This window comes from Debaryomyces hansenii, assembly GCF_000006445.2.
Source record: "Debaryomyces hansenii CBS767 chromosome A complete sequence".
Lineage (NCBI taxonomy): Eukaryota > Fungi > Ascomycota > Pichiomycetes > Serinales > Debaryomycetaceae > Debaryomyces > Debaryomyces hansenii.
The window spans coordinates 1,087,544-1,111,302 of NC_006046.2; the positions used below are offsets into that span (position 1 = coordinate 1,087,544).

A 23,759-nucleotide genomic window follows, 5' to 3' on the forward strand; every position below is an offset into this window, starting at 1 on the left:
AACGCGGTTGCAATAGTTTCGCACTCGAGACCATTACGGTTTGACATAATTCTTCTGACTCGATTCGACACCAGCAACTGGCATGGATCACAAGAGCATATATACCGGTACACCAGGTTACACCAGGACACATAGGAATTTGCCCCGAGATACTCGGATGATATGAAATTTTTTTTTGAGTGCCAAAAGTCGTAGTCAAAAGCCCCGGTACATATTTTCTCTACGAAATTCTTGAGATCGCTAATCCTTTGTTTGACGTCACTCGATGTAATCATATTCACAACCCCCCGGACTTGCTGCGGTCCTTCGAGCTCTGCGACTATTTACACACTTGGAGATTTTGAACTTGTTCTGCACTCAGTTCCGATCATCATCTCAGCTTACGAGTTTCTCTTTGAAGATGATTGCGAAAGTATTAGCCAATATCAACCAGTCTAACAACTACGCTGACTTATATTCTTGCCTTACGTCCACACCATCTCCGTACGTCATATCATACCAAACCGTTCATTAGCCTCGGCAAATCTACTATTAGTCTCACGGTGGATTGGCGGAAACAATAGCTTCCAGCGCATATTTTTTCGGTCCCGAGTCGGTGTAGGACCAATCATTCGCACCCACTCCTGATTACAATGGTAATGACGATGATTCATTAATCATTGTAACTCCGAGCTATCACATGGACAAGTGGATCATGGTTCTTTAACACCGGTCATTTTCAGTGCCTATAATTTATACCGGTTTTTCATACGGTCTTCGACTGGAATCGTGTAGACATTCACCCATCTAACCGTTTGCTAGACATCCCCCGGTCTACTTGTGGAAGAATCCAGTACTTGTAGCCTTCACTTAGTATCCATTGCAGATCCTCGGCGTCGGAGGTGTATAGTATTCTGGGGTTTCCATCTATCCGAGGGTTTGGTGCGTTTGATCATCGCACGACTCGTTGCTTAAGGGTAAACGGAAGAAAGGAAAGTCTGGGGTAGGGTGAAAAACGACAATTTAAATAGCAGAATAATTCCACATATTTTTCAGGTTTTTGGCAAGCTATTATTCAGATATTGACTCTAAAGTAATACAATAATTACAATATAAATATCATTATGCCATACACTAAAATAGACGTTAACGAAGAAGAAAAATTCTTCCAAGATCAAGTTAAAGAGATCCAACAATGGTGGAAAGAACCTCGTTGGGCCAAAACCAAGAGAATCTACCAAGCTGAGGATATTGCCAAGAAGAGAAGTAGTTTGAAGGTTGACTACCCATCTTCTAACCAAGCTAAGAAGTTATACAAGTTGTTACAAGAGCATGACAAGAACAAGAGTGCATCATTCACATTCGGTGCCTTGGACCCAGTGCAAGTGACCCAAATGGCCAAGTACTTGGACTCCATCTATGTTTCCGGATGGCAATGTTCTTCTACTGCTTCTACTTCTAACGAGCCATCCCCAGATTTAGCTGATTACCCTATGGATACCGTTCCAAACAAGGTTGAGCACTTATGGTTTGCTCAATTATTCCACGACAGAAAGCAAAGAGAGGAAAGATTGAATCTTTCCAAGGAAGAACGTGCTAAGACCCCATACACTGATTTCTTGAGACCTATCATCGCTGATGCTGACACTGGTCACGGTGGTATTACTGCTATTCTTAAATTGACCAAGTTATTCGTTGAAAGAGGTGCTGCAGGTATTCATATTGAAGATCAGGCTCCAGGTACCAAGAAGTGTGGACATATGGCTGGTAAGGTTTTAGTTCCAGTTCAAGAACACATTAACCGTTTAGTTGCCATCAGAGCATCTGCTGATATCTTAGGGTCTGACTTATTATGTGTTGCTAGAACTGACTCTGAAGCTGCTACTTTACTTACCTCAACCATTGACCACAGAGACCACTACTTCGTTCTTGGTGCTACCAACCCAGAATCCCCAGATTTGGCTGCCTTGATGGCTGAGGCTGAATCTAATGGTATCTACGGTGATAAATTAGCTTCTATCGAAGTCGAATGGACCAAGAAGGCTGGTTTGAAATTATTCCACGAAGCCGTCATTGATGAAATCAACAACGGTAACTTCTCCAACAAACAAGCTTTGATCAAGAAATTCACCGACAAGGTTAACCCATTATCCGCTACTTCTAACAAGGAAGCTAGAAAACTTGCCAGAGAAATCTTAGGTAAGGATGTTTTCTTTGACTGGGATGTTGCAAGAGCTAGAGAGGGTTACTACAGATACCAAGGTGGTACTCAATGTGCCGTTATGAGAGGTCAAGCATATGCTCCATACGCTGATATGATTTGGATGGAATCCGCATTACCAGACTTCAAGCAAGCCAAGGAATTCGCTGAAGGTGTTAAGGCTAAATGGCCTGATCAGTGGTTAGCTTACAACTTGTCTCCATCTTTCAACTGGAACAGAGCTATGCCACCTAATGAACAAGAAACCTACATCAAGAGATTAAGTGAATTAGGTTACGTCTGGCAATTCATCACCTTAGCCGGTTTACATACTACTGCTTTGGCTGTGGATGATTTCGCTAACCAATACTCTCAAATCGGTATGAGAGCTTACGGTCAAACTATCCAAGCTCCTGAAATCGAAAAGGGTGTTGAAGTTGTTAAGCATCAAAAATGGTCTGGTGCAGAATACATTGATGGTTTATTAAAGATGGTCACTGGTGGTGTCTCTTCTACTGCTGCTATGGGTGCTGGTGTTACTGAAGACCAGTTCAAAGAAAAGGCTGCTGGTAAGTAAGATATTTAGTCACGATTAATATTTATTTATAATCATTATTTAATTTAGTTCTTTTTATTTCATATAGTTAAGATATATGCCTATTTATTAGTTATTTCATCTGTATTAACGTTTATTTAACATACGTCATAGAAACGATCAAGTCGCATCGCTATCGCAGAAAAATAATTTTTTTATTCTCTTTATCGGACTATGAATATCACATTGGTATGGGGTTTATACAGCCAGGAAGATCGTTAAAGAAACGTAAGATAAAGAAAAGTCAAAGTCCACATGTCGTGCAATATGCTCCTCCGAATAAATCAATTTTAGAGAAGTTTCCACATGAATTATTGTACCGAGTATTCGTTTTAACTGGCTTAAAAGAGAATAACTTATCATTGACAAATAAATACTTCAATAAGGTCTTGTCGCTTAATAGTAGACGAATATATAATACGTATTGGCCTGGAAAAAGAATCCTATTGGACATAGTTGACATTCACTTCACGTATGATTTGAATCAGAACATTAATATTCCAAAAATTAAAAAGAAAATCCAATATTACACGAGTAAAATCCCAGGTAATGGGAACGAAAATCTCCGCAACCTTAAGGAAGGTATAAAAGTATTTGAAGAGATATCTTCTGCATTATCTGCAGATTTGTTCAATTATAAATTTATCTCATCTGAGTTTCTTGATCTATTTAACTTGACAAAATCTCATGCATTGGAATATAATGTTATTTTGGAAGAGATAAAGGAAAGACCTAAATTCATAAAGGAGAATGATAAAGCTCTCATGAAGGAGTGTAAGCGTATGAATGTTAGTATTCCTGAATCGGAGGACGAATGTGATAACATGGCAAGAATGGCTGACCAACTATTTAATTCAAACACTCCAGATATTGTCCCTCGAGACTCATCACCAGATAACCAGGAGAACAACAACACAAATAAATATTCCTACGCGACATATACCAAGTCACCTAAATTATCAGCCAAGTTTTACGATAATATCACTCAGAAGCGATTGATATTAATGTCAAAAATGTGTCATTTCGGATTTATTGTGGAAGATATTGACAAGCTTTTCATCAATACAATACGTTCATTTGATAGAGATGATTGGGAGATGGAATATTGGCGTGATTCGTTTGATGTACTACTTGACCTTTCAAAGTCTGTTATCCCAACCTCGGCAATAATCGAAGGGTTTGAATCAATTACGGCATGTAAGCCACAGAACAAGCAACACTACTATACAATAACGAACCGGTTACTAGAACTATATTTTAGAGAAGATCAACGAAATGGTGTTGATGATTCAAGTATATGGTATTATATTGTGAGCACTAAAAATCATAAATATTTTGACATGATCATGAACTTTGCCGGAAAACCAAGTAATGAAATATTAGCATTAATGCATACATGAATATAGATATATAGATATAAATATATTTCACACATACTGAAATAAGGGAAATTCAGTGCGATATATAAAAAGTATAAAAATGATGAAGTGAAGGCGTAATTTACATGAAAAAATATTCTATCGATATGTCTGAGGATCCATCTGTTGCAGCTGTTGAGCTTGTTGTTGCAGTTGCTGTTGCAGTTGTTGGTATGGATCTGCTAAATGTTGCATTAACGGATTTGGGTTTGAAATTTCGTGGAACCATGGGTGTTGTAATGCTTGTCTAGCAGTGATTCTTGCGTCTGGTCTCATTTGCAACAAACTACTTAATAAATTAAGCCCCATCGAATCTAAGTTTGGAATTAACAACCTCAAATCTTGTGGAACAAATATTTGCCAATTATTCTTAAAGTTGGCATACGATGAAACACCTGGCCACGTTCTTTCATTAGGAGTACCCATCAATCTGAAAATTTTAATCAATTGGTCATCATTTGAAGTACCAGGGAATAATGGCTTGCCTGTGCACATCTCTGCAAAGATACAACCAGCTGACCAGATATCAATTGACGCTGTATAAGCTCTAGACCCCAATAACACATCTGGCGCCCTATACCATAATGTCACAACTTCATTCGAGAATGTATTGAATGGAATCCCAAAAGCTCTCGCAAGTCCAAAATCACCCAACTTTAATTCTCCCTTATTGTTAATCAATAAATTCTGAGGCTTTAAATCACGGTGCAATACTCTATTATCGTGACAGAACATTATTCCCTTCAATAACTGGAAAATAAATGACTTGACAATTTTCAAATCTAATGCTCCCTGGTTACCATGTGCTTCCATATACTTTTTCAAGTCTTTATCCATAAACTCAAACACCAAAGTAAGCTTATTTTCGGTATGAATAACATCATAGAGGGTCACGATATTTTCATGATCCAATTCCTTCATTAAAGAAATTTCTCTTATTGCTGTGGATGGTGTACCTTCTTCAGAGTCTAAGTTGATTTCTTTCAATGCCACAAGCTGCCCATTAGTACGATTTCTACCTTTATAGACAGTAGCATATGTTCCTTCACCTAATTTTTCAAGCTGCTGAAATCTATACCAGTTAGTTACATTTTGTTCAGACGTGTTACATTGTATTTACCCTTCATTTTTCTAAGCCAATACTGTAAATCATCCAATTCATGATAGTTAAAATAAATACTTACTGAGAAGAGGACCCAGTCATCTTATTACTTTGTCTAATGCCAATTAACTTTCTATAAGGACTATGCTAAAAATATATAAAGCTGGTATTATATCCTAATCGAAAGAAAGGGCGGTAGTTGAAAAATTCATTTCTAGATATTGTATTTCTATATACAGGATTAAATTTGTAGAACGATAATGGATACATACATACTAGTAACCTAGTGATTTCTAGGTGCCTTTTTCATCAAGTTTATAGAGTTCTCGACCCATCCTTCTGCCCCACCTTCTAAAGCCAAAATATCAAGGACTCTAGTTTGAGTTACCTCATCGTTTTCGTCGATACAATGAGGTTGTCTTTTAGTTGCAATAATCGCAGCATTTCTTGTACTTGGGATCCTGAGCATTTCCTTTTCGACTATCCAACCCATCTGCTTCGCCAAGTCCTCAGTATGGTCTACTAAGGCGCCATATGTCGATACATTTTGTTGTTGGTTTGATTTCTGTTGTTTCCGTGGTGAATATCTAACCTTTGCGCCTGATAATGCATGTGAACAACATGGTATTACCATGAATGGATAACCCAACAACGGTATCCAGCATGTTAATTCATCTGAATGATTTCCGATTATAAATGTATTTGGTGGAAATTCTTCTGTTGTACAAACTTGAGATGATTCTAATAAATTGGCAGAGGAATATGTCGTTAATGTGGAGCTCGAATTAGTATGACTTGTAGATTTGTCGTCAGCAGGGACGTTCTCGGCTTCGCAGCTGCAATTGTTCTTGGAAGGAAGCTGAGGTGCTTGAAAATATCTAAAGTTATCGGTGACATTAGGGATTAACCTCGACAATGCAGGATGTGGTTTTAATAATACGCTTGGAATGATAATCTGTTCCGACAAGTTATTTTGAACGTTTTCTGGATAGGTACTCCAGGATTTTCTTGAACGAGCATCTATTCCTTTACCACTATAGCCTTCCATGTTCAAAATGTATACTAATAACCCATTACCACAACCTAAGTCTCTAAATTCGAAATCTTCCCTAGACTTATATTTTACTGTCCAAAGCTCAATTAAAAATGCAGCAATCGCAAGGTCTTCAAAGACATGCTTTTTAGGATCAGTACTTTCACACCACAGATTCACTAAATTAGAGGAATACTTTTTCTTCAAAGTTATATATCTATTTTGGAATGCTATTTTTGGTACAACTAAATCATGATTCACCCTTTTTTCATACCCAGATTTTGCCCCAAGGGAATGTTTACTAGATGTTTGTAATAATCTAAGAGCGATTCTTATTGGCCTTTCAGTTACATCCAAATTTCTTAAAGACAATTGTATCTCAGGCGACGTTTTATAATTCTGGTAATTGAATGGTAAATATTGAATAGATAAAGTTGATTTATGATATAGTATCCCCACGCCATAGACAGGAGGTAAATAAAAAGGAATCTCGTCACTTGATTGTATATGGGGAATGTATACCACTAGAACAGAATCATCTGATTCTTTTTCTGTATGACTCTCGGGATCGGCATTTGAGCTAGATAAAACCAAGCAAGTCTGGTTTATTATGTGATCTTTGAACGGGTTTCTAGGTATGATTCGCCTGACTACTTCACATTTAGTGTTCAATTTTAATTCACTATTATTCAATGAAATTGTTCTCAAGTCGATATCATCAAGGTATCTATGTAGTATAACGTCATCGGGATTTTCTGATGGAAATTCAGGTACCTTATTTATTAATTTACTGACAAAGGTAGAATCTCCATTTTCAACGTCAAACACATTTTCTTTCAATATATCTGCCCTCATGATTACAGTCGAATTTATGTTAGGTTGTTTTATCAAGTTTGACATCGCAGTTTCGAAGTGATGAGCTTCAATATCAACTGCAGTTTGATAAATAGGTACCCATGGGTCACCTATCTTTGAAGTCTCAGAGAGTAACAACTCAGCATCAAAATCATTTTTTGACTTTGTATGTTTAACCATTACTTTGCTATTTAATCTAAAGCTTAATCAAGTTGTTTTCCATATGTTTCTTTCATCATCATTCCGATGGCTGTAAAATATGAAAAAAAATTCGTCACGTGCATTAACCTATATACTTATTGCATCCAATATTTTATGAAACCTAGGGAATATGATTAGTTCTATATCATAAGTCAATAAAATATGCATCACTAACATCTGAGAACTTATGCTTCTTATAGCAGTAGTGACACTTAAAAATTTCAGAGCCTTTTTTTGATAATTGCCACACACTATCTCTTAAAGCTAAATGCTGGCAAAATTTCAAAACCACTACAGGGTTTTGCATAAAACTCAATATATCAGCATTAGCTTGAGTCATCTTTATCTTCTTCGTTATATGTTCTTGATCGAGTTGGTATTCGTCATCTAGTGTTATTGGAATCAATTGTTCTTTGGATACGGGACAAATAAATATCGGGTGGTAATTAAATAGAAACTTATTTGAATCTGGTAATTGAAATGGTAGGTCATAATGGTAGCTTGCTTCAAAATTGACAATCGTACCATCTCCGCTTGAAATTCCGTAGCTCGTACCATTATTTCCAGTGGTATCGTTACCAGGAGTTGGTAAAGTGGTAATTGATTGGGAAACTTTCGAGACTTTGTTCAATTTCATTTGAATTTTATTGTACTTATAAAAGCTAGGCAAGTTGATAAAGCCAGCAAGAACACTTTGAAATATGGAAGAGTCATTCGATAGATTCAAGTCTTTACAATAATCTGATATGAATTCATTTGAGAGATTAACAAAAATGGACTGGTTGCCGTGAATATTCTCGAAGTTGGCTAAGATTTCTCCAATAAACTGAGACTGTTTATACTGTCCCGTCCTGCTATTTTGATCCGCATTAAAAGATTGTTTCATTTTAGTAATGAATTCTGAAAGCATATTGGCCATGTATTGTTGGGAATTATTTTCATCCTGAGTGGTTTTAAACAAAAGTAACGTCATAAGTGGAGAGATTTCATGGAGATAATCTTTGAAAAACTTGGAAAAATTATCTTTTGCATATAAGTAAGCTGCCAACACTCTGTCCAGATCAAATGAACGTTTTTCCTGGTCCCCGTTAAGAAGTATGGTGAATTGAAGCATATGAAATTTGAATTCTATTTCGTAGTGGTGAGATAGCCTAATTGGTTGGGAAATACCTCCAACACCACGAGACCCACTTTTGTCGGAATTATACTTATCTTTGAACCAGTGCAATACCTTAGATAAATCGTGCCTCACAACAATATCGTCAACAATTTCATTCAAGAGCTTGAACTTTTCAAGAAGAGTTTCATCAACCATCAAGGTACCTTCTGGGTCGATTTCCTTAATCATGTCCTTAACAAGATCACATTGTCCAATCTTCAATAAATGAATAATAATTGCTTTAATCAATTCACCGTGGTTTTGCAATTTAATCGCCCTAATATCATTTGTAATATCGGGAGTCAAGTTTGTTGGAGACTCTGTTAAGTCATGTTGATTATATTTAACTGGAAAATTGTTCAAATTAAGGGGGTATGTATATGCCTCATCTAAATCTACGTTAAATTTGCTGTTGTTAAGGATATTTTTCAGAAACTTATTAATACTAGCATTGTAAGTCTTAAGATACACGATAGACTCATTATACCAATTGTCCGACGATTTCTGTAGGTTCTCAAACGGATCATCTTTATTATCGCGATCTACTCCATTTTCTTCTTCAACTAACTGTTCTTCCAAGGCCGCTTTTGTCAGTTTCAATTCTTCCAAGAAATTGTCACACACCCCTAAAATACCATCCAAACTATCCTTCCCACTATCCGTAAATAGAGTAGTCTCTGACGATAGACTATCTAGTAAAAGCGTACTCATTGAACCTAGTAGGCGATTTAAACAGAAATTATACGACTTTTATATTATCGTAATAGAAGGTTGATTATTACCGGGGCAGCTTTCATATCGGCTTCTTGGAATATCTTATCAATTATCTATATACAGGTATATAAGAACACTTGAAGTCTTCAAAACCAATTTTCTGGTATTAATCTGCTTCGTTTCTATATACTCTTTCTATGTAAGGTGCTGCTGTCATCGAACTTCTGGATATCTAATCGTGTTGTCATATATTCTTTCGTAAATCAAAAAGAGTTGGTCCACGAATAATCGAAAATAAATAATCTTACAAATCGTGTAGTAGACATACCAACCAGCACTCATTCTCCATAGGTACACCTCAATTATAGAATGCTACCAGTCTAATGTAATAGATTCAGAATATATCGATTAAATGTCCAAAAAATCAGCTTTTACCAATAATTCTAATGCAAGGTGGGTAGGAATATTAAATTCAGGAACATTTCCTGATTCAGCTTGATCTCTATATTTATAATGATAGTATAGGTATTCCACCACACATTCCAAGATATCTCCATCCATATCTAGATTAATCTTTCCTGTTTTGCCCTCTTCAAACCCTTGCGTGCTTCTCAACACAGACGAAATCAGCGCTACCTCCTTAAGCACTATAAACTTAAAGTTGTCAGCAGATACCAAAGTAACATATGAAGAGTCGATATCTGAATCGTTTGACATCGCAACAATAATTAGCTAGTATTATAATTCAGTATTAATATAATGTATGGGTGATATATTTATAAATTGACTTTATGGTAAATATCACGTGTATATCAATTCATAAGAATTTGGTTCACTTAAGTTAGGGAACACATCTATACCAGTAATCTACAAAGGATTGTACTAGAACTATGCTAGCTAATCCAAGACTTGGGTGGCAGAAGCTTCAAGATGTTTACTACTGTCTCCGACCATGTTACGAGACATTAAATTGGTCAATTGAAAATATTTATTCCAATTATAGGATAGCGATATCAACAAATACGACACTAATTGCGTTGGCATCGAGGTTTGTTCCACATCCAAATGTCATAGACATATATTCGTTGAGTGGAGATAAAATATGGTCCGTTATTTTTAACAGTACTGCTACAGAACATATAGTGGATTACGTATTTAGAAACGAGGAATTATGTGTCGTTTTGAACAGCCAAAAGTTCAGATACTATCAAGATTTCAAAGGTAACTTTAGCGAACATTCGTATACCAAGAACCTAATAACTCTTGATGATACAGGCATAAATAATCCATTAAACGGGCTGAATAGAAAGGATAATTCTAATCGGGCAGGTAATTTTGCTCCGCAACTGCAATTTATAACTGATTTGGAGAGTAACCAACAAGAGGAAGTGTTTCAAATCCGTGAAGTTAAGATTTGGGGAAATTTTCTAGTCTTAAAGTTGACTAATAGGTTCATAATCACAAACTTAGATACGTTTGCGAACTACCAAATACCGTTCGAAATCTCGTTGGCTTCTAAGATGCATTGTGTCAATCCGTTGCATTTCGACGATGAGTCTTTAAATATGCTTGTCAGTTTTGATAAGACAATAATTCTGATAAAGATAGACTTGAGGTTGAGTAATTACGAAATTATAGATCACGGTTTGACTGAAGGACCTTTTACACAATTGACAGCATCACCCAATGGTCAGTTGATTGCATTGTTTAATTCTCAAGTCGAAAGGATATTTGTCATAAGTAATAAATTTGACCAAGTCTTACTCGAATATGACACTTCTAATGATTCCTCTTCGCCATATCAAGTAGAATGGTGTGGAAATGATGCTATTGTACTCTCTTTAAAAGACGAGTTGAAGTTGATTGGACCCGGCCAAAATTCAATTTCCTTTTTTTATGATATCATTGATGAGGAAGACTTTGATTTGGACTCACTTTCAAGAAGCAATCAAAACGAAGAATTTTCTTTTACCATCCCAATATTTAAAACTGAGCCTGATGGCTTGAAAATTATTACTAAAAAGAAAGTTGAGTTTTTAAGTCGAGTTCCTGATGTTAGTATAAACCTACATCAAATTGGATCATCGCATCCAAGCAGCATATTACTTGATTGCATTGATAAATTATCGCAACATGCATCTAAGTCAGATACTAATATTTCTCTTTTAAAATCAGATGATTCCCTTCTTCTTGCAATTAATGATTGTTTAAAGGCATCTCTTAATGAATTTAATCAATCATGGCAAAAAAAAATGTTAAAGGCGGTGTCCTTTGGAAAGGCTTATTACGATGATTATTATAATGCTGATGAATACTTAAAAACTTTGAACTACCTCAAGGTATTGAATCAGTTAGGATCATCGGAACTTGGAATATTTTTAACTTACAACGAGCTTTTAAGTATTGGATGGGAGGAATTGATCCAAATGTTATTAAGAAGAGACTTACATTTCCTTGCATTAAAAGTGATCGATTTACTTGATTTACAGAACTTGAAAGAACTCGTGTATATCCATTGGTGCTGTTACAAGATAAGAAAAGAAATGAATATGTCCGATATGGAGCTTTTTGAAATAATTTCTAAGAAGCTAACATCAGCTATTGGTCCGAATATTAAAAATTCGAGAAATTATATATCTGTTGACAAGATATCGAATGTTGCCTATGAGGAAGGCCGTATCAATTTGTGCAAATTATTGATCAATTTTTCACCTTCTGCAGTAAAAAAGGTAAACCAGTTTTTGAAATTTGGAGAATTTGAGTTGGCGTTGATAAAGTCATTTCAGAGTGGAGATTATGATTTATGTCGTTTACTTTTACTCCATCTTCGTGATATATTATCGGTATCACAGTTTTTTAAAATTCTAAACCAAAACGAACAAAAAGGTTTAATTACTGATACTTCTAATAAAGAATTCAAAGATAAAGGCTCATCAAACGAATTTTTGTTTATTAGCGGTGACTTAATAGGAAACTTTTGGGTGGAAAGTATTGGCAAGTTTAACAAATCATCATTAAAAAAGTTTTATAAACAGGAAGACAAAACCTCGGACCTTAAACTTCTAGAAGTAAAATCATTCATATCAAAGTCAGACGTTGATGAGACAGAAAACGAAAGTTATTACGATACGTATAAGTTGCAACTATCGAAATTGACTGGTCGCACCACTAATAAGAAAAGCGCAAGAATATATCAACGTGAAATCGAAATTTTAGAGCTAAAGAAACGACTTTCGGAAACATATCAAGTCAATTTTTTTAAAGAGGAATCAGTCAATCCAATTCTCATAAAATTAATACAAATGCATCAAATAAAGCCTGCTTTAAAAATTGTAAAAGAGTTAAAAATTCGTCAAGAGAAATTTTGGTATCTAGTGCTTGATGCGTATACCAAAAACAAGGAATTTGATAAGCTATATCAGTTTGTGTCGCACAGAAGTGATTCAAAAAGTGACAAACCTATTTTCAAGTCTCCAATAGGGTTTAAGCCGTTTGTCGAGACCTGCATGGCATATAATGGGCCTAAGGATCAGATTTCAATTTACATCAACAATTGCTCTGATATTCACTACTCTGAAAAAGTTGAAATGTATATGCAAAATGAGGATCTAATCCTGGCTGCTAATGAAGCTTTTAAATATAAGGACATTAACCTTTTAAAGGTAATTAAAGAAAATGCTATGAACCTTGGTAATGGGCATGAAAATATGTTGAACGTAGTCAAGAGCTATATTACAAGATTAGGCTATTAAATAAATTATAAAGTTTTAGAAAATTTACCTTCTTTAATAACACCGCAGCTGGTTCCTTCTTCGCCTGTAAGCCAACAAGGAATTGTAGCAGGATCTATAATCATATCAGTTTTGTTTGTAGTTTTAGTAGAGATTTCGTGTAGGCCCGCAAACACGTCCAATCCACTCAACTTCATAGTTATCCGACTGAAGTTATCCTCCTCCATCTCATTTTGATGTAGGGGATTCGCATTTTCTACTTTGTCCTTGGTCTTGATTTCGTCTTTAATTATAAATTCAGAGTATTGAATTGGAGCAACCGAGGTAAATTCATTCCTACCACTTTTGAAACCTTCAGTACCTTCTTCGTCATCGCTGCTATTGAGATTACTGTCGTACATCCGAGTCCTCCTTTTTCTCAGATTCCCCGCTCTTTCCTTATCATCAAATAACTTCTCTGACTTAAGTTTCCCATTTATAGATCCTTTGAATCTTAAGTTGGCAATTTGTTTCAATTTTTTCAAGCCTATATCATCATTATCGTCGTCATCTTCGTTTTCTGATTCATTTTTCTCTTGTAAAAGATTGTGCTTCTCTGGTGGTCCTAATGGTAACATATCTACTGTGGCATCGGCGTAAGGTGTCCAAATACCTAAACTATTACCAAATCTTGAATTTCCGTGTAATATATGCATTGATTCTAATGATCTTATGGGTTTTTGGTTTGGCGACGTCTCAAGCCTGAGTAAATTCCTAGGATTTTGAGGAATATTTCTTTCAACAGCCTGTAGCACAATTTTAGCTACTATATCATTTCCAGTCGAATGTATAATATGTGGAGAATTCATCGGCACAGCAAGAAAATAAGGCCGATGAGAAGAAATATGAGGCCTGTTGGCATTATTGGAAGCATTGATTGGTTGCAAATCAAACACTTGGATCCTGATTATTATTAAAGGAAATACTGGATGACGACACACATAGATGTACGTCATGTATAATAAATTCAACTCCTTCGCCAACTGATCAAGAAAAGTCTTGGGATTTAGCAGTACCGGTACTTCTTTATTATCCATATCTCTTACTGTAGACAGTATCCAATAATATGCGTTTGGTCTATCCACAATCAATTGGCAATCTACTTGTGATAACTGGAGTAGATTTAACCCATTGGACCAATATTCAAAAAGTAATTTATCAATAATCTTTCTTTTGGGGAATTTCGAAGTAGCATGTTTAATTTCATTCACTTCTCGTAAAACTTTCTTGTTCAACTCCTTTTGCTTATACTTGTTTTGGCCCTTATCAATATGTGGTTGTGTATTCAAGAGCTTCGGCCATATATACATTAGTTCCAAAAGAGATGATCTGGTGAGTCGGGAGAGTATATTATTCAATACTTTCTTAGGCAAAACTGGTATATAAGTATTTGGTAACACATTCTGTCGTTCTTTTCCATTCTTAGCCATTCCTGAATTATCTATTACAATTCACTGTCTATGCATTATCCTATATGATCTTGTGTTTACTCTTCTCTATATGTCATTTTATGCGGGTAACTCTCGAGAAGAGCGATCTGCATACACTAAATTTTTTTTTAGTTTTTCAGATTAAAGGCTGCTATAATAGAAGATATATTCATTGAAGGGAAACTTAAAGATCGTATAATGTCTGAAGAAGAAGTAATAGTCCCTCAGAAACAAGAGGATCAAGTTTTAGATGAAAATTTAGACAGAAGAACGTTGTTCGTGCGTTCTATCCCGTTTGAAGCCACATCTTCAGAATTAGAGGAATTTTTTTCACAATTCGTCCCAGTGAAGCATGCAGTAATTGTTAATGACGAGAACCAAAAATCAAGAGGTTTTGGGTTTGTTTCATTCACGTTAGATGAAGATACATTGACGGCATTAGTTGAATCTAGAAAGTCGAAATTTAAGGGTCGTTTATTAAGAGTTGATATTGCGAAAAGAAGAGAGCGTAAAGATAGAACAAGCAGCAGTGTCACAGCTAGTAAAGAAAGAACTGTGGCAGCACCTGTCGAAAAGAGAAGAGCTAGATTAATTATCCGTAACTTGCCTTGGTCTTGTAAGAAACCAGATCAATTGAAGAAGATTTTTTCTAAGTATGGTGCAGTGTACGATGCGTACATCCCAAAGAAGAAAGGTGGGCAGATGTGTGGGTTTGCATTTGTGACAATGAAAAAGGACTCTGCGGCCGAAAAGGCTGTAAAAGATTCTGTTGGATTGAAGATCGACGACAGAGAAGTCGCTGTTGATTTGGCCATTGAAAAATCTAAATGGGAAGAAATCAAAGAAGATGAAGACGAGGAAGAAGAAGAAGAGAACGAAGAAGAAGATGAAGAAGAGATAGACCCAAGTCAAGAAGATGAAGTCGAAGAAAATGACGATGAAGAATCTGATGTTGCGGAAGATTTTGACGAATTAAATAATCCTGATTCTAAGGTTGCTGAAGAAGATGAGGAAGAAAAGGAGGAAGAAGAAATACCAAGGAAAAAGAATAATAAACAAGAAGCATTTGCCCTTTTTGTTCGTAATATACCGTATGATGCCACACCTGAGTCCTTGGAAGAGCATTTTGAGCAATTTGGACCAGTTAAGTATGCATTGCCTGTTATTGATAGGGAAAGCGGATTAGCAAAAGGTTCTGCCTTTGTTGCGTTCAAAAAAGAAGATGCTTACCTTGATTGTTTAGATAATGCACCATCTGTTGCTTCTACGTCATTGTTAATTGCTGATGATGTTTCTCCAGCTTATGTCTATCAGGGACGTATATTGTCCATTGCATCTGCTGTTGATAGAGAATCTGCTCATAAATTGGCTGAAAGAAATGTTGAAAAGAGAAAAGAGATATTAGGTAAGGCGCCATCTGAAAAAGATAAACGTAATTTATACTTGTTGAATGAAGGTCGTATTACCGAAAATTCTAAATTAGCTCAATTCATATCAAAAACTGATCTTGAAATGAGAGAAAAATCTTACAAGTTGAGAGTCCAACAATTAAACAAAACTCCATCATTGCATTTATCTTTGACAAGATTAGCTATTAGAAATCTTCCAAGAGCTATGAATTCAAAAGCTTTGAAAGCATTGGGTCGTAAGGCTGTTGTTCAATTTGCAACTGAAGTGAAGGAAGAAAAAAGACAACCATTATCAAAAGAGGAACTCAACCGTTCTGTTAAACATAAGCATGATATTGGAGAATTTGAAACAGATAAGAAAAAGACAAAAAAATTGGGTGTTGTTAAACAAGCTAAAGTTATCAATGAAATCAAAGGAAGTGGTGAAATTGGACGTAGTAGAGGTTATGGTTTTATCGAATTCAGAGATCATAAAACTGCATTGATGGGTTTAAGATGGTTAAATGCTCATGAAGTTACTATTCCTGAAGTTTTAGAAGGTATGACCGATGAAGAAAAAAAATTAGCCGAGTTGGAAGGTCTTGCAAAAAGAAAATTAATTGCTGAGTTTGCTGTTGAAAACGCTGAAGTTGTCAAAAGAAGAAGGGAAAAAACATACCAAGCTCGTAATAACAAAGAAGATGAAAATAATACAGAGAAGAAGAGCTTCGATAGGAAGAGAAAAAGAGATGACAGGGATGGTGGTAAAGATAATAAGGGTGACCCGAGAAAGAACGATAAAAGAGCAAGAAAGGGCCCTAATAGAAAAGGTAATATGAATAAAGGTGCAAAACCTACACCTAATGGAAATCAAACCGAATCTAAAGGACCACAGAACAAATCTGGTTTATCTGATAACGTTAAGAATATCATTGGTATCAAACGTAAGAGAAGAAAGGGCAAAAACTAGTCACTGTAAAATCCTTTTGTTAATTCATATAGCTGCATGTACCATACGTAAGATGATTATAATAACACGTAAAATTTAGATCACACGTAGAAAGTAAAACAACAATGTAGTTCAATTTCTGAGATCACTTCAATCCTTTTTTCAGTTATCAAGACTTCGATTGCATCCACGATAATTTCTATTTCAGTCAAAGGTTTTATTTTTATACTATGTAATAAAAGTAATGATACTATACAGTAATTGAATATGTAGAGAAAAATATCTAGGTAAAAGAACGGTTAACATTCATCATAATCATTAGAGTCAATTAAAAAGCATTTGTAAAGCATGACAAACACTTGGGAAGGATAAGCAAATTAAAAATTGAATTGATCATGTCATGAGATATGAAAATATAAACACATCTGTAATGCAACGTATTATCTCATAATTTGATGTCATGATACCAAAATGCACTATCAGGTAACACACAGAGTTTTGTATTGAATTTTCGAGTAGACTTAGGCAATTGAATATTCATTGAGGTGTGAACCCATCATAAGAAATAATCACTTCTTTGTTGTTTATTAGGATTATTCTTTGCCGTTAAATCACCATCTTGAACGGCGCTGAAGATTTTAAAGTTCGGTTCCAAATCTTCATCAACTTGCATCACACTAGCTACGTTACCACATCTATAACAATAATTTGGAGCCGACCAAACTGTAACCACATCTTTATCTTTGAAATGATATCGAAACCCTTCCATTACTAATTGATGCGCTCTAGCAATCAAACCTAAATTGTTTATATGATTAAATTCACGACTGACTTTAGAACCGAACAACCATCCAGCACCTCTAGGTGATACAGCCCATGTGTCCACATTATCAGGGTCAGACCAGACTAAGTCACAGAACCCCCCTTCGTGCGGAACCTCTTGTGCCCTACTTAAAACTCTGATCTGGTCAAGCATTCTGATCTCGGGTGATAAACCACCGTGGACACACAATATTTTACCGTCCACAATTGCAGCCAATGTTAAAAAGTCAAATACTTGGCAGCAGTATTTCCACACTGTCGTAGAGCCATACTTGGTTAAACATTCTTCGTAGAAACCGTAAACCTGTGTAATTTGTCTTGATTCGTGGTTACCACGAACCAATGTTATTCTGTGTGGATACTTCACCTTTAAAACCATTAATAATGTGAATGTTTCCAAGGAAAAATATCCTCTATCAACGTAATCACCTAAAAATATATAGCTGACATTGTTATCATCCCTAGGTAACCCTCCTGATATACGAAATAACTCTAGTAAATCGTGAAACTGCCCGTGGATGTCCCCACAGACCGTCACAGGACTTTGGACTGGTTGAATATTGGACTCTTCCATGAGCAATTCCTTCACCAATTCGCATAATTGTTTCATGTCCGACTCAGATAATGCAATACATTTCTTGATCTGCTCCAACCATTGATCTGGTCCTCTTTCACTCATTTTGTTTTATGTATGTATTCAAATGTAAATGATGGTTGCTATTCGATATAAACTTTAAGATATAGGAAAATTGTCTATTCTTCTATTGAAATCCACTTAATCTTAGGCAAAAAAAACCAACGGTATTATCCTTTCCTCTTTGATAGTCTTGTAATAAATACTCGCCAACGTAACGCTATTTCCTTACTAATATCGAAACTTTAGATCAAGCTCTCTTAGATAAAATATCCCAATATGGATAAATAAATTGTCAAATAAGACTATCTCCTAAAATAGAGTCGATTCAGCAAATTATATAGACTTATTTAAAAGCTTCGGCACCCTTAAATCGTATTATCTATTAGTATTATACTAAGTCTGAGTTCCTGTTCAGCGAACTTTTTCATTTTTTCGTTGGACGCTTTAAAAACTTACACAAAAAATCGTTTCAAAGAACGGTAATTTTTTTTTCGTTCAAGTCTACTGTACATATCAAAGCACATTAACGACAAGGATGTTGGTTAATAGGGTGATGAAAGCTGCTAGCGGGGCCCGGGTTACCCCAGTGCGTTGTATTGGTACAAGAAGCAGAATTTATAATAAGTCGCTCCCATCGACACCAGAGATGAAGAGCAGTGAATCATGGGCAGGAAACGAATCGTCCAATAATAATAGCTCAGTTATCAGTAGAGTCGTTGGTATGGCTAGATCATTACAGGAGAACACGCAGCCTCCAATTAACATTGCAAAGCCATTCACCAAGAAATTCAATCTGAGTGAAACATACGATCCATTTGATTTCTCAAACGATAAAATGGACATCGAAAAGAGAGAAAGAAGACAAGCAGTGCCATATGAGAAGATGGTGGATCCGTTCCAAAAGGCTGGTGTCGATCCGTTAGACATATATACCATGCCAGAGATTTTATCGAGGTTCTTGAGCTCGACGGGCCAGATTTTACCTAGAGAAATAACTGGGTGTAACGCCAAAAACCAAAAGAAATTGTCAAACGCCATCAAAAGAGCAAGAACCTGTGGCTTGTTGTCTACGGTCCACAAGCACTCCAGATATCTTGCTACCAGAAACATGTAATTGTATATAGTCAATAAATTTACGTTCATCCACAAACTTTTTTCAGTCTATTTTTCTTTGCAATTTTGATAGTAAACGTTTAGGTTGTTTTTTCATGCCTAATTCTCACTCGCCATTACATAGAGTCACCTCCTAATCCATTACTATATCCCCCTTCTAAACGGTCAAATCGAGCCATTGATCGTTCCATTAGGGAAGCTTGGGTTGTGATTCCTGTATATAATATGGCCAATAACATGACCCGACTTCCCAGGACTGATAAATGGCTAAGTAGGCCCCTGTTCTTTTTCCTACCGTTTCGCCACTATTTTATCAATTAAACTAACAATGTTATCTCAATTAGTTGCTAAGCGTACCTTACAATCGTCCGTCAGACAATTCTCCACCGCCAGAGTTGCATTAGGTACTGATTCTCCAAATGCCAACAACGACGCATTCTCCGAAAGGGAAAAGGCTCAAGAAAACGTCTACGTCAAGAAGCATGAAGCCGAACAATTAAAAGCCTTAAGAGAAAAGTTACAACAACAAAAGGAAAGTATTAACAAGTTAGAGGACGAAATCAACAATATCAAGAAATAAGCATGATTTATTTGCCATTGGTACTAAGTCCAAAATTTCAAACTTTTTCACTTTAGTTTTTATTTATACCGATTATCAATAATTCCAATTGATTCTTTTATAATAATTATGGACATGGCCAATTGATTTGATTCTATTGCAAATTGCAAATGAAAATGAATTGGTTTAGCTAGTGTTATATTGGTTATTTGCAATAAATATTGTTGCTATAGAACTTGTAGACCTAAAAAACTCAATTATACTACGCTTGGGAATGATGTTCTATAATCACACTTCACTGGCATTGAGCACCTACCCAATTCCTGTTACGCTACTTAGTTAGTTGTCTGACCTCTTAATGAAGATTGTTCTGCTATCAATGGTATAATGCTGTAATCGTCATATGCAGTATCGCTTGCAGGTTTTAATTTGTTTTCTATTTTAGGAATTCCTACTTTTCAGACCATTATTATACCAAGATAACTAGTATCATGACGCTTAAAGATACAATAAATGGTGTGGTGAAGCCTAATGTATATGATGAAGGCAACAAGACCGGGCTGTTAATTTCCGAGGATGTTGCTGGAAAATCCGTACGGGCGGCAATGCCCAAGAGTAGATCTCGCATCGAGAATGTACAAAGTAATGATTTGAACATCGAAATAAGCCAAAGAGATATTGATAAGGCAGCAAAGAAGTATCATAAAGAGATGAAAGTTCGCCGGAGACAGCAAAATGGGGGGAATGAAGCTGCACAGCTACAACATGGGTTTCTGTCTGTCTTGACGCAGGTTCTTTTCAGTGAGATTCAGGAACAGCAGCAAGAAGTAAAGCAAGAAGTACAGCAAGAAATGCGTCCTAGATCTCGACTGCGGTCTCACCTGAAAAATCCGAAACATAGGCGGTCTCAAATGGCCAATAATGAGCATGGACATCGTAGAGAGAGGCCCCAAGAAAGAGAGAACCAGGCTGCACAAGAGTCTTCTTTGAGACGTCTGAAACATCTGAAACAACATCCAGAAGGGTTTGTAGGGTGTCTGGAGGACTATGAGTCGCTGAGTCGCCAGTCATTTCGTACTCAGGAGCTGTTACAAGAGGCATCACATATACGGCTCGGAAATCCGATGCAAGTGAGGCTGCAAGATGAACAAGCTCAAGTTGCTAATGATGAATTATCTCACAAAACTCGAAGACATCAAAAACATGCCATACGGCAGCATACCTCGCTCGAGAATGCAGAACTGTCGTTGGAGTCTGAAGAAAACGGTTCAAGACAAAGGCGTCATAAACACACGAGACAACACCAAAAATGCCTCGAAACTTCTCCAGGTGCAAGTTCGAATCAACGCAACCATAGACAGGTCCTGGATCCACAAGGAGAACCGCCATGGTCATCGGAAATAGTTTCAGTGACACGTACAAGACATAATCGACAAAGACGCCCACAAGCAGATCAAACACAAATTTGGGAAGAAATTCCAGAAACATCTTCAATACAAAGACGTCAACGTCATCTTGCACAGCAACATGGTCCGCCAGGGAGTCCGGCCAGATCACACGCAACAGATTCAGAATCCCGTTTGAAACAAATTGTGCAACAACTGAGTCAAGTTCCAGATGAACCACACTTTGCTTCGCATCAAGGAACAGACTCGGGGCCAATACAAACACATCTAAGAAGTCCTATATTAAATGATGTCATAAACGAAGAGCTGCGGGCCAGTCAACGAAAACCTCGAAGTCACAATTCACCCAGAATATTACATCCGTGCGATAGGCATCCTTCGAGCGATGATACACCCCAAAGTACCCCAAGTCAAGAAGATCGCCCTCCCTCAGACGAATATTACGCTGGTAACGAAGCTGAAATACCCCCTTACCATGCTACACTCCACAAATATTTGGATTTGATATCCTACGATCCTCGAGTGGTACCATGTTTAAGGGTTAACAGATCCCTAATCAGAAGTAACGACAAACTAACAGAGTCCATCTTCCAATTTCTGAAGTTCAATTTATTTCCAGAATCGATTGATCCTTGGGAAATATCCCATATTGATGATCAACATTACGATGACTTAATTCCTGATTTAATTCCGCTAGAAACAGACAGCAGCGATGTTCTGCCAAATATACCTTACGAATCTCATTACAGTCATCATAACAATATGGTGCCGCAAATAATTAGCGATGATGACTACGAATATGCGTTATATTTATCAACGCTTGAAAATAATGTACATAATTACGCCACGGGTATAGGTTCCATCGTTAGAGGTTAATTTTCTATTTCGAACTAATGTTCTTGTTAAATAGTTAGATAGCAAAGAGGTATGGAATTGCTTATATAATATGTCTCATCTTATCAATTTTTCAGCGAGCCTCTCAGAGATTCTTAATTTCAGCTTATTTTCAACTCATCCTATACTGCTTTTTTCATTATCTCCTCCATTTAATTGTTAGGTAGAATATAAATTAGATTAGAACATTAACCAAATACTATGTCGGCTCCTGAAGGCTTTAAAAAGGTCAGTGAAGACGCACATAAATCAAATCAAGAAATCAATTCTAATCCATACGGGCCAAACCCAGCAGACTTCTTATCCAATGTTTCAAACTTTCAATTAATCGAATCTACGTTAAGAGAAGGTGAGCAGTTCGCAAATGCCTTCTTTTCAACTGAGAAAAAGATTGAGATCGCTAAGGCTTTAGATGAATTTGGTGTCGATTATATTGAATTGACATCACCAGTTGCTTCTGAACAGAGTAGAAAGGACTGTGAAGCCATTTGTAAATTAGGTTTAAAGGCCAAGATCTTAACACACATTAGATGTCATATGGATGACGCAAGAGTTGCAGTCGAGACTGGTGTTGATGGTGTCGATGTTGTCATCGGTACATCTCAATTCTTGAGACAATTTTCTCACGGTAAGGATATGAACTACATTGCGGAATCTGCCGTTGAAGTTATTGAATTCGTTAAATCCAAGGGTATAGAAATCAGGTTCTCGTCTGAAGATTCCTTTAGATCTGACTTGGTTGATTTATTGAATATCTACAAGACAGTCGATAAGATTGGTGTCAATAGAGTGGGTATTGCCGACACTGTGGGTTGTGCTAATCCAAGACAAGTCTACGAATTAGTTAGAACTTTAAGATCTGTTGTTCATTGTGATATTGAATGTCATTTCCATAACGATACTGGTTGTGCCATTGCCAATGCCTACACTGCTTTGGAAGGTGGTGCTAGACTCATAGATGTATCAGTTCTTGGTATCGGTGAAAGAAACGGTATTACTCCTTTGGGTGGCTTGATGGCCAGAATGGTTGCTGCTGACAGAGATTATGTTTTATCCAAATATAAATTGCATAAATTAAGAGACTTGGAAAACTTGGTTGCTGAAGCGGTTCAGGTTAATATTCCATTCAATAATCCTATTACTGGATTCTGTGCATTCACCCATAAAGCTGGTATTCATGCTAAAGCTATTTTGGCTAATCCTTCGACATACGAAATTTTAAGTCCTGCAGATTTTGGGTTGACTAGATACATTCATTTCGCCAACAGATTAACTGGTTGGAATGCTATCAAGTCAAGAGTTGATCAATTAAACTTACAATTATCTGATGAGCAATGTAAGGAAGTCACCAACAAGATTAAGAAATTGGGTGATGTTAGACAGTTGACCATTGATGACGTCGATTCCATTATCAAAGATTTCCATGCTGATGTTGCTACTCCTCATGTGAGACCAACGGAACCTGTTCCCCATGTGATTGAAGGCTTGGAAGAATCGGATGTTAAGAGATCTAAAAATTAAATGTTCGAGTTTAC

At 36.4% G+C, this 23,759-nt stretch overlaps 15 protein-coding genes across 15 annotated transcripts; 9 read left to right on the forward strand and 6 right to left on the reverse strand. All coding sequences in view use genetic code 12, as the record gives it.

Moving 5' to 3' along the window:
* Positions 1-400: 400 nt before the first annotated feature.
* Positions 401-514, forward strand: DEHA2D12914g (DEHA2D12914p; the record flags this gene model as incomplete). Its single annotated transcript, XM_002770263.1, has 1 exon — positions 401-514. One exon carries the CDS (start codon positions 401-403, stop codon positions 512-514), a length of 114 nt encoding a protein of 37 aa, XP_002770309.1.
* Positions 515-1,103: 589 nt separating this feature from the next.
* Positions 1,104-2,756, forward strand: DEHA2D12936g (DEHA2D12936p; the record flags this gene model as incomplete). The annotated part of the gene is made up of 1 exon (XM_459036.1): positions 1,104-2,756. One exon carries the CDS (start codon positions 1,104-1,106, stop codon positions 2,754-2,756), a length of 1,653 nt encoding a protein of 550 aa, XP_459036.1.
* A 209-nt stretch (positions 2,757-2,965) lies between these two features.
* Positions 2,966-4,174, forward strand: DEHA2D12958g (DEHA2D12958p; the record flags this gene model as incomplete). Its single annotated transcript, XM_459037.1, has 1 exon — positions 2,966-4,174. The coding sequence occupies one exon, from the start codon at positions 2,966-2,968 to the stop codon at positions 4,172-4,174; it is 1,209 nt and encodes a 402-aa protein (XP_459037.1).
* Positions 4,175-4,291: 117 nt separating this feature from the next.
* Positions 4,292-5,396, reverse strand: DEHA2D12980g (DEHA2D12980p; the record flags this gene model as incomplete). The annotated part of the gene is made up of 2 exons (XM_459038.1): positions 4,292-5,264; positions 5,377-5,396. 2 exons carry the CDS (start codon positions 5,394-5,396, stop codon positions 4,292-4,294), a joined length of 993 nt encoding a protein of 330 aa, XP_459038.2.
* Positions 5,397-5,577: 181 nt separating this feature from the next.
* DEHA2D13002g (DEHA2D13002p) lies at positions 5,578-7,362 on the reverse strand (the record flags this gene model as incomplete). Its single annotated transcript, XM_459039.1, has 1 exon — positions 5,578-7,362. The coding sequence occupies one exon, from the start codon at positions 7,360-7,362 to the stop codon at positions 5,578-5,580; it is 1,785 nt and encodes a 594-aa protein (XP_459039.2).
* Positions 7,363-7,528: 166 nt separating this feature from the next.
* On the reverse strand, positions 7,529-9,253 carry DEHA2D13024g (DEHA2D13024p; the record flags this gene model as incomplete). The annotated part of the gene is made up of 1 exon (XM_459040.1): positions 7,529-9,253. The coding sequence occupies one exon, from the start codon at positions 9,251-9,253 to the stop codon at positions 7,529-7,531; it is 1,725 nt and encodes a 574-aa protein (XP_459040.2).
* Positions 9,254-9,664: 411 nt separating this feature from the next.
* On the reverse strand, positions 9,665-9,973 carry DEHA2D13046g (DEHA2D13046p; the record flags this gene model as incomplete). Its single annotated transcript, XM_459041.1, has 1 exon — positions 9,665-9,973. One exon carries the CDS (start codon positions 9,971-9,973, stop codon positions 9,665-9,667), a length of 309 nt encoding a protein of 102 aa, XP_459041.2.
* Positions 9,974-10,146: 173 nt separating this feature from the next.
* Positions 10,147-13,008, forward strand: DEHA2D13068g (DEHA2D13068p; the record flags this gene model as incomplete). Its single annotated transcript, XM_459042.1, has 1 exon — positions 10,147-13,008. The coding sequence occupies one exon, from the start codon at positions 10,147-10,149 to the stop codon at positions 13,006-13,008; it is 2,862 nt and encodes a 953-aa protein (XP_459042.2).
* Positions 13,009-13,013: 5 nt separating this feature from the next.
* DEHA2D13090g (DEHA2D13090p) lies at positions 13,014-14,456 on the reverse strand (the record flags this gene model as incomplete). The annotated part of the gene is made up of 1 exon (XM_459043.1): positions 13,014-14,456. The coding sequence occupies one exon, from the start codon at positions 14,454-14,456 to the stop codon at positions 13,014-13,016; it is 1,443 nt and encodes a 480-aa protein (XP_459043.2).
* Positions 14,457-14,654: 198 nt separating this feature from the next.
* Positions 14,655-16,814, forward strand: DEHA2D13112g (DEHA2D13112p; the record flags this gene model as incomplete). Its single annotated transcript, XM_459044.1, has 1 exon — positions 14,655-16,814. The coding sequence occupies one exon, from the start codon at positions 14,655-14,657 to the stop codon at positions 16,812-16,814; it is 2,160 nt and encodes a 719-aa protein (XP_459044.1).
* A 535-nt stretch (positions 16,815-17,349) lies between these two features.
* On the reverse strand, positions 17,350-18,294 carry DEHA2D13134g (DEHA2D13134p; the record flags this gene model as incomplete). The annotated part of the gene is made up of 1 exon (XM_459045.1): positions 17,350-18,294. One exon carries the CDS (start codon positions 18,292-18,294, stop codon positions 17,350-17,352), a length of 945 nt encoding a protein of 314 aa, XP_459045.1.
* Positions 18,295-18,787: 493 nt separating this feature from the next.
* DEHA2D13156g (DEHA2D13156p) lies at positions 18,788-19,366 on the forward strand (the record flags this gene model as incomplete). Its single annotated transcript, XM_459046.1, has 1 exon — positions 18,788-19,366. The coding sequence occupies one exon, from the start codon at positions 18,788-18,790 to the stop codon at positions 19,364-19,366; it is 579 nt and encodes a 192-aa protein (XP_459046.2).
* A 327-nt stretch (positions 19,367-19,693) lies between these two features.
* Positions 19,694-19,945, forward strand: DEHA2D13178g (DEHA2D13178p; the record flags this gene model as incomplete). The annotated part of the gene is made up of 1 exon (XM_459047.1): positions 19,694-19,945. One exon carries the CDS (start codon positions 19,694-19,696, stop codon positions 19,943-19,945), a length of 252 nt encoding a protein of 83 aa, XP_459047.1.
* A 470-nt stretch (positions 19,946-20,415) lies between these two features.
* On the forward strand, positions 20,416-22,206 carry DEHA2D13200g (DEHA2D13200p; the record flags this gene model as incomplete). The annotated part of the gene is made up of 1 exon (XM_459048.1): positions 20,416-22,206. One exon carries the CDS (start codon positions 20,416-20,418, stop codon positions 22,204-22,206), a length of 1,791 nt encoding a protein of 596 aa, XP_459048.2.
* A 219-nt stretch (positions 22,207-22,425) lies between these two features.
* On the forward strand, positions 22,426-23,745 carry DEHA2D13222g (DEHA2D13222p; the record flags this gene model as incomplete). Its single annotated transcript, XM_459049.1, has 1 exon — positions 22,426-23,745. The coding sequence occupies one exon, from the start codon at positions 22,426-22,428 to the stop codon at positions 23,743-23,745; it is 1,320 nt and encodes a 439-aa protein (XP_459049.1).
* Positions 23,746-23,759: the final 14 nt, after the last annotated feature.